The sequence below is a fragment of the Chionomys nivalis genome, chromosome 22, assembly GCF_950005125.1.
Source record: "Chionomys nivalis chromosome 22, mChiNiv1.1, whole genome shotgun sequence".
Taxonomy (NCBI): Eukaryota; Metazoa; Chordata; class Mammalia; order Rodentia; family Cricetidae; genus Chionomys; species Chionomys nivalis.
The window spans coordinates 40,159,860-40,167,852 of NC_080107.1; the positions used below are offsets into that span (position 1 = coordinate 40,159,860).

The 7,993-nt window shown below is 59.6% G+C and overlaps 1 protein-coding gene across 4 annotated transcripts; it reads right to left on the minus strand.

Annotated features, from left to right (window-relative positions):
• Positions 1 to 28: 28 nt before the first annotated feature.
• On the minus strand, positions 29 to 7,411 carry Ajm1 (apical junction component 1 homolog). 4 transcript variants are annotated; one of them, XR_009055998.1, is made up of 3 exons: positions 6,778 to 7,411; positions 539 to 5,318; positions 29 to 149 (listed from the first exon to the last, which is right to left on the minus strand). XR_009055998.1 is itself a non-coding variant. In XM_057755397.1 (3 exons), exon 3 carries the CDS (start codon positions 5,060 to 5,062, stop codon positions 2,141 to 2,143), a length of 2,922 nt encoding a protein of 973 aa, XP_057611380.1. In that variant the 5' UTR covers positions 5,063 to 5,120; positions 5,205 to 5,318; positions 6,778 to 7,411; the 3' UTR covers positions 449 to 2,140. The 4 variants fall into 4 exon arrangements, 2 of the variants coding, with proteins under 2 accessions (XP_057611380.1, XP_057611379.1); XR_009055997.1 differs by lacking the exon at positions 29 to 149 and adding an exon at positions 189 to 257; XM_057755397.1 differs by lacking the exon at positions 29 to 149 and having other exon boundaries at positions 449 to 5,120; positions 5,205 to 5,318.
• Between the last annotated feature and the right edge of the window lie 582 nt (positions 7,412 to 7,993).

Here is a 7,993-nt window from a genome sequence, read left to right on the forward strand (position 1 = left end):
TGGCAGCCCCGGCCAATCCCGTGAGGGGATGTTTCCCGAGGTCCAGAGCCTCAGCCAGTTGTACTTCTGTTCTGAGGCACGGACTAGCCAATTGCAACCCAGTTCTTTGCAGCTTTGCGATCTTGAGTCGCTGTTAAAGGAGCTGCGATCTAGGGAAATCAGTGATGCTGTTAAGTCAAGTTGCTGGAGGTGGGGCAGCAAAAGAGGATGCAGTGACGCATCCCGGCTCCACTCCTGGGTCCTAGGGCTTCAGTTTCCTAGCATAAACCATTAAATGAGAAGTCTTCTTTTCCCCAACATCCGTAAGCTGGAGGACCTCTCTCCCGTCCGGCTTCCCCCTCCACAATAACCTCACGTCCAACGTTTCCCGTTGCCAAGCTTCTACGCCCCAGACTCCCACCACCACCACCACCACTACCCCCCCCCCCCCACACACACACCACCGAGTTAGCAGCAGCTACATTCAAGTTCTATTTTACTTGGTTCGAAAGCATTTGCCCTTTGGAAATGGGCGAATTCTTGCCAGGGGCGTTCTTACCAGCCCGCCGCAGGAAGGAATGTGGAGCCCCTGGGGAGGGCGGCAGGCGGTGCGGCAGCAAGTGTTGCAAGGGCGGCATGGGGCAGGTGCTAAGACACAGGCGAAGGTGGGAGCTCTGGGCTATTCCGGGGACACAGAGCAGGGTACGGGGTGGGGGGTAGTGACGCATGCGCACACTGCGCGCACAGGGAGTTGTCCCAGGCTCTCGCGTTGGACCTCCCTTACCTACGAAGGGGCTTCGGGGTTCTAGAGAGTACTTGTCCAGCTTCTGGTCTCAAGCCTCTCTGGGTCACACCCTCCACGGAGCCCTGGGCTCAAATCCGGGTACAGTTAGGCTGCAGAGGTCCGACAAGGGACCCAGGACTGCCTAGGCTTAGTCTCCATTACACATCAGGCTTTGGCTTCTATTCTCAGCTTGGAGTTCAGCCAGGGCGAGTATGCGGCACTTTTGTGCATAGGTTGGACTCATGTTAAGCCTCAGCACCGGCTCCCTATCAGCTCCCACACCGGGTGGCTCACTACTCTGCACCCCAACCAGTCCCTAATTAGGGACAGCCCCTGTTCCTTATTCCCAAATCAGTCGGCAGGTAAGTGTGTTGCTCTATGTAGGGTCCCCTGCTAATTCATCAGCACACACTTCCCACCTCCCTGGGAGATTAAGGTCTGAGCTTCCATCTTCTCTGGAAGGTGGATTGTTTTAGGGCCATCTTGTTGAGTGGGTGTGGATGAGCTCAAACCCTCACCCAGCCAGATTTTAATTCCGGCCAGCACACCATCCGCATTCTGCTTCCCCTTCCCAGGTTCCCCTCTGGCTGGATGGCTTGAGCCTTGGCCTAAAGACCCCTCACTATTCTAACTGGTCCTGCAAGGGCCCAGACCAAGGTGACCAGAGGTGAGAGAACCTCAGGACAGGCAGTACTGTTAGGGTGTAGCATCCGCCCTGCCCATTGCCTCAACATCCTAGGGATGCACAGGAACCAGGCCTCTGAAACCTGACACATCCCAGACACAGGAGGAGGGTTAGGGGAGTGCTTGCAGTAAGGACTTTAGGCTTTGGTCAACATGAACTGCTGGACTAGGAGGAAAGGGAATAGATCCAGGGTTGGCGAGCTATAGCAAGCACCCACGAAGTATATCAAGTTTGTCCCCATGGGATGTGTGTAGTAGTAACCTTCCACTAGAAGGCAGAGCCCAGCGGTCCTCAGGCCCACCCCACCTCCCAGCGGGGAGCACCGAGGGCGAGGACCGGGCTCTTAGGGAGCCCCCTCCCCCTGGCTGACTTGAGAGCCCAGGGTGTAGGTAGGATCTGGGTGGTCTGGTTGAAAACAGGAAGGAAGAGAAGCAGCTGATGGGGAACAGGGAGGGTGTGTGTGTGTGTGTGTGTGTGTGTGTGTGTGGCGGGGGTGGGCTCCTAGGCAAAGTTAGATGTTTGGAGTGGGTGGAGCTCAGGGCAGAGAATTTGTAGAAGACTAAGGAAGGCTCCGGGAGACTTAGCAGGGCACTGAACCAGCTGGTCCAGATTCTGGGGCCAGTCTTGATGGATCAGGCTGGGCCTGAGTAGGCAGGGCTCTGGTCAGAGCCTGGGCCTAATAGTCCCAAAGCTCACATGATGTCATCTAGCAGATTGGCGCTGGCTACCCAGTCGAGTGCACGCGGCTCGGAAGCAGCCATGATCATGCACATGAAGGGGCGGCCAGTGCGCCTATCGATGGGATAGATGGTGGTGGGTGTGAAGCGCCGGTTAGCCTCGACGAACTCGCAGAGCTGCTCATAGACGCGTGGGAACTCATGGCGAAGGAAGACGCCGCGCAGTCGCAGTTCACGCTGGATGTGGATGAAGGCCACTTCACGTGCGCGCCGGCCAGCCTCACCCTCCTGGTCCAGGCCCGCAGTGCCTGGAGGTGGCGTTAGGATCAGTGTTTCCATGTCTGGCTCTCCACCACGCGCAGGAGGAGGCCGCGTCGGGCTGCCGGCGGCCAGAGCCACCTTGGCAAACTTGCGCACCGTAGGGCCAGGGCTGCGTGGCGCTGGACGGGCAGCGGCTCCGGGGGGTGCAGCTCCAGGGCCCACGGCCACCGACACACTAAGCAGGAAGCACTCCGCGGGCTCATAGAGCCTCCCGGCCGCCGCCAACTCTCGTGCATAGCTACCCAGGGGCGCTGCATGTGTAGCCAGCTCACGCAGTGATAGGTAGGTGGGCGATAGCAGTAGCCCTTCGAGGCCGAAGCGCAGGAAGTTGTCGGCAGAGCCCGGGCTTGGGAAGCCCAAGAACAGCACGCCACGACCGCGCGACAGGAATCCGACACGCGCTATCCGGGAGAAGGCGCGATGCACTGGGCTGCTGTCGCGGCAGAACTGCAGCACGTGGCGGCACACGCTGCCCACGCGGCCATACACGCAACGCGCTTTGTGCGCATCCCAGTCCTCTCGGCGGCACAGCCGCGAGCAGTAGTAGGTATAGCAGCTGTGGCATGACTTGAAGTAGAGGCAGGCGTTGAACATGGTCTCTGTCCGCCGACAGCGTGCGTTGGAGCAGGTCATCAAGTCATCCTCGTCTGCGCTGGGCTCCGGGGAGGCATCGGCTGCCTCCCCTGAACCGGTGGGCTCCTCGGTGCTGCCAGCCGAGGCCGGGGGTGAGCGCGACGGAGCCAGCGCGGTTGCACCTCCGGGGCCCGCAGACCGTGAGTCCAGCAGGCGGCGCAGTTGGCGGCCTAAACCTTCGGTGGCAGGCTCTGGGGCCTGGCCTGGTGGCCGTGAGTCGATGACCAGGTCGGTGATGAGCTCGTCTAGCTGCTCGAGGCTGCGCTGGCGGCTGGCAGCAGGGCCCTCAGGGACTTTGGGTGCAGGCTGCCGCTGTCGGCCTCCAGGCAGTTCCCAGCCCCTGGCGGTCGGGCGTTCTACTGAGCGCAGGTCATTGTCTGTGATGGTGATCTCCGGCGTGATGTACCAGTTGCGGCCCAGGCTTTCCCCACCACGGCCCTTTTCTGTAAGTGACGTCTCGGACAGCGACAGTGCTGCATAGCGTCTGGGTGAGGTGGATAGGTTCACTACGACTGGTGGACGCCGGCCTTCCGGGGATGAACCCCGTGTATCCCGAACCTCGCGTCCCAGCAGGTTCTCATAGCTGCGGCCGCGTCCTAGAGGGTCTTCACGACGAGGACCAGGAGCCAGGATGTTGTCCCAGGATCGAGAGTAGTGGCGGCTATCGGTCACCAGCCGGGGCGGGCTTGTGCCAGTGCCACCGTGCCACGAGGCCAACAGTGGTCCAGGGGCGGGAGGAGGCACCACCTGAAGGGTGCGGTAAGGCCTCGGACCCCAATCAGCCCAGGCGGGATTGCTGCGGGGATGCGGGTAAGTGCGAGTCATTACGTCGCGTTCACGGAACCTTCCATAGTCCTCTGTGTAGAAGGTGCGGGCACTAGGGTGTGCCCGGGACTCTTCTGGGACATACCGGGGGACGAAAGGCATTCCGTAGGCTCGAGGAGCCTCCCCGTAGTAGGAACGGGAGGGGGGCTCCTGGATCGGGAAGGTGCGTACTTCCCCAGCATAGTAGCCACCCCCACGCCTTGAACTGGGTCTGGGGGTTTCTTCGGTCAAGTAGGGCCTGGAGCAGTAGCCATCAAAGGGAAGGCCTGGGCTTGTGGTAAAACTGCCTGTGTAGCCCTCAGGTTCCTCCGTGTAGAAAAATTGGGTGGGACCTGGGGGCGTTGCAAAGGGTTGGCTGCGGTGCTCCAAATAGTCCCGGGACCCAGGCAACGGCCCGTCGCAGTACACTGCTCTGGGATCAGGACAGTACAAGTCACTAGGGGTGGGAGTGCGTGACAGGGCCACATGGCGGGGGCCTGGAATTGTGAGGCCATGGAACTGTGGGACGGTGCGAGCCCAGGGCGCCGCCTCGCTGGGAGCGCAAGATCGCGAGCTTCGGGCGGCGTGCTGCAGCACTGCCTCGTCAGGCTTGATGTCCAAACGGCAGCGGACATGGGGGACGGGTCCTGTGGGTGGTTCGGGTGGTGCACAGCGGCCTGGAGTGGCGCACAGAGGTGCGATGCGTCCGGGGCCACCACGCTGTGGCTGGAGCTTGATGGGGTGCAGCTCATTGGCGAGAGCCCGTAGCGCAGGGTACGAGGGCTCCTTGTGCGGCGACCCCTCCAACCGCACCGAACGCTGGGCCTCCCGGCCTCTGCGCTGCAGTACTGGCGGCGAAGCTGGAGCAGGCGCCAGGCCATGGGGCCCACGGGGCGCGCTCTTGGAACGGGTGCGGCGCCGAGGCTCGCTGTCTCGCCGGGCGCGCGGTGGCGCGGGCTCGGGAGGTGGCGGCTCTGGGTGTGTCTCCATGGTGGGCTCGTCCAGTGCCTCTAAGAAATCGAAACTACGGCAGTGGCGCTTGTTGAAAGGCGCGGGCGCAGCTGGCCGGGGCACGGATCGCTCACATGGTTGGCTTTTGGATGTGAGCCCTGGGGCCACCACCTTGATGTCCTGGTACACGGTCGACACCAGCAAGTCCGGCGGGTCCGTGCGGGTCATCTTAAAAGACGTCCCCAGGCTAGCGGTTCCAGTCACTCGGCCTTCCGGGGATTTTGCCCTGGGAGGAGATACCGGTCAGGGCAGCCACCTTTGCACCCCAGACCCTTTACCCCCACCCACCCCACGTGCTGGGCCGGCTTACCTGGGGCATAGGGGATGGAGCAGCCCTGGCTGCAGGTCTTGGTCAGGGCTTCTGGTGCTGGCTCCATACCTATATTAGAAGTACCTGCAGGAGAAACCTCACAGGCCATTCAGCCTGTAGGGCAGATATGCCAGGAATTTAGCTTACAGCGAACCCACCTTTCTCCGCGCAGCAGGAACTCCTGAGTCTCTCCCTATACTAGGGTCCGCTAGCTAGGCTTGGGTAGATCAATGAGGGAATATGTGACGGTATTACTGCCCTCTGGTGCCTACAGCTGGAATGATGGGCTTTTAGATTTCCTTAAGGTGAGACTATAGCCGCCTCCCACCAGCACTGCAGAGGTACCCCTCTGACAGTCAGGGTCCCAGGTGAGACAGTGGTCTCCTCTCCTAGCACTGAAAGTGAACTTGCACTTGGGACAGTCCTTTTTACCTAAGCCTATGTTCTCTCAACTTAATGAGGTCCTAGGCAGAAGAATAACCCCAAAGAGTTTTCTTGGGTCTCAAATATCTTTTCTTTTTGCATAAATCTCTGATCCCAGTTCCTTAGATGAAACCCACCAAGCTTGTTAGGGCAGAGAAGGCTGCAGAGCGAGCGAGCGAGCCCCTCCTGTTTTGCATAATTGCAATGACCCCCCCACCCCCATTGTGTGTTTGGCATTCCTGAAGCCAGGTCTAGGCTGCAGAACCACGTGGGGGCCATGTGAGCCACAAGCTCATAGTGTCATTTCCCTGAGCTGCAAACTACCACTAGGTACCAAAGGCAGGAGGCTGTCAGCTAGGAGGAGGCAGAGGAGAGGGTGGGAAAGCAGAGGAAAGGGGGGGAGGAGCCCCTCCCCAGGACAGAGTCCTCCCCACTCTGGCTTTGGAAAGCTCCATGGCAACGTGTGGTTGTTCATCCCTGGAGCTATGGGCTGGAAAGGATCTAGGCTAATGTTCAGATGTGGGCCACCAGTGTTTGTGGTCCCCAGGGCCTGGAACTGGCTGGAGAAAGAGGGTTTCAGAAGGTGATGACACCCCCTCCCCCCATAAGGCACCTACTCCCAGGACATCTGCTCCAGAGTAAGCTGAGAGTGTGTTGGGGCCTGGCAAGACTTGTATGTGGATGGGCCTTTCAGGGTCAGTCTCTAGTCCCAGGTATATAAGGGGCTTTCTGATAGAGGGGCTGCCTTTTTGGAGCCAGGGCTCACTAAGTACCAAGGCTAGTTCCAAACCCAGGTTCAGGCTGACCCTATTCGGACCCCTTTCATTCTAAACTCCATGCCAGGTCAGAGTTTGGGCTAGATGACAGGGTCTTAGGCTCCGCCCCAGGAAGGTGATAGCACGCTTTGCTGGCTGCAGCTGTCAGCTGGGCGCTGTGATACCCGCTCTCTGTGGGATGGGGGTAGGGCTTGCTTTTGTATCCTAGGTATTTTGAAGACCCTTCCCACACAGCAACCCTTTTCTGGCCTGTCCCGGAGCAGCCATCGCTAGGACCTAGTCTGCGTTGCTTGGGGGCGGGGACTCATCCTTCCATGCAGCCCCCTCCCGTGCCAACAGCTCCACATGCTGGACGGTTTGGCTTGACCTCTTACCTGGTTATTTCTCCATGAGCTGAGCCCAGGTAGGCTGCATAACCCAAATCGGTTCCGGTGTGTACCTGACCCGGCTATGTAGCCGGTACCGGCAGAAGCTTGGAGGCAGCAGCTCTGATCCTGGCCTGGCTGCTCAGTGCTGCCCCCAGTGGTAATCAGTAGGGTGGTACTTAAAGGGGCCGTGCTGGAAGGGGGATGTCTAGTGGGGTCCAGATACGAGTGATCGCCCTAGCTATCATTTGGGCTATGTAGAGTAAAGGGTCACAAATGGCAGCACCCTCAAAGCACAAGTCTTTGGGTCTGAACACGGGTTCCTTGCACCAAGAAAAGCTTGCCAGCAAGACTCCAGGCAGGGGCCTGCAAGGAGCCCGAAATCTCGGCTTGGCAGCAGAGAATCTGGGTTTGGGGAGATTCCAGAATGCACGTCTGTGGTTGGACCCAGGTGGGAGCAGATGAGCCCTATTGGCCTCTCACCAGGAATTATCCTCCTTGGCTCTGAAGACGCCAAAATCTCGGCAGGTACCTGGGAGCCATATGGCTTGCTCAGCCTGACGTGTAGCTGCAACATTCTGTGTCCAGGATAGCCTGGGCTGCCACTGCCTGCTTCCTTTGGGGGAAAGGTCTTCATGCGATCCATTCCTCATTCTAACCCTGCCTGCCCCTTGTCGGAGGCCCTGGGCTTTCTAGCATTCTACCTTGGTAGAGGATGGGCTGAGGATGTCAGATCTAAGTTAAGACCTGCCTTGTTGGGCGCCAGAACTGACAAGATCTCGGTGCTACGGCTCATTGTAGACTTTTTCTCCACACCAGGGGTCCAAAAGTTGGCGGTAAAAGGGCCAGGTAATGCTTGCCCCATAGCCCTTAGCAGAAAAGTAAGGGAATTACCCCTCCCAGGCCTAGGAAAGCACTCTCAGCCTAGCCCCACCCCAGTAGGCGGAGCGTAGTGCTCCGCCTCCAACGTCACTAACCGTGCTAAACGCCAGCCAGCCTCTGGAGGGTTCTCATGGCAACAGTGTCCGCAGTGGGCGAGGGTGGAGAGCTGCCAGCGGGGGCGAAATATTGGGTTGCAGGCGCCCCCAGGAGCAGGCAGGGAGGCGGAGCAGAGTGAGATACACCGCCCTCCTAGGGCCCGAGGTTCCCAGGTACTTTCCCTGCATCAGCTGGCCAGGCAGGTCCTCTGGCTGATGTGCTATGGCTAAGCATTACTAAGTCCAGA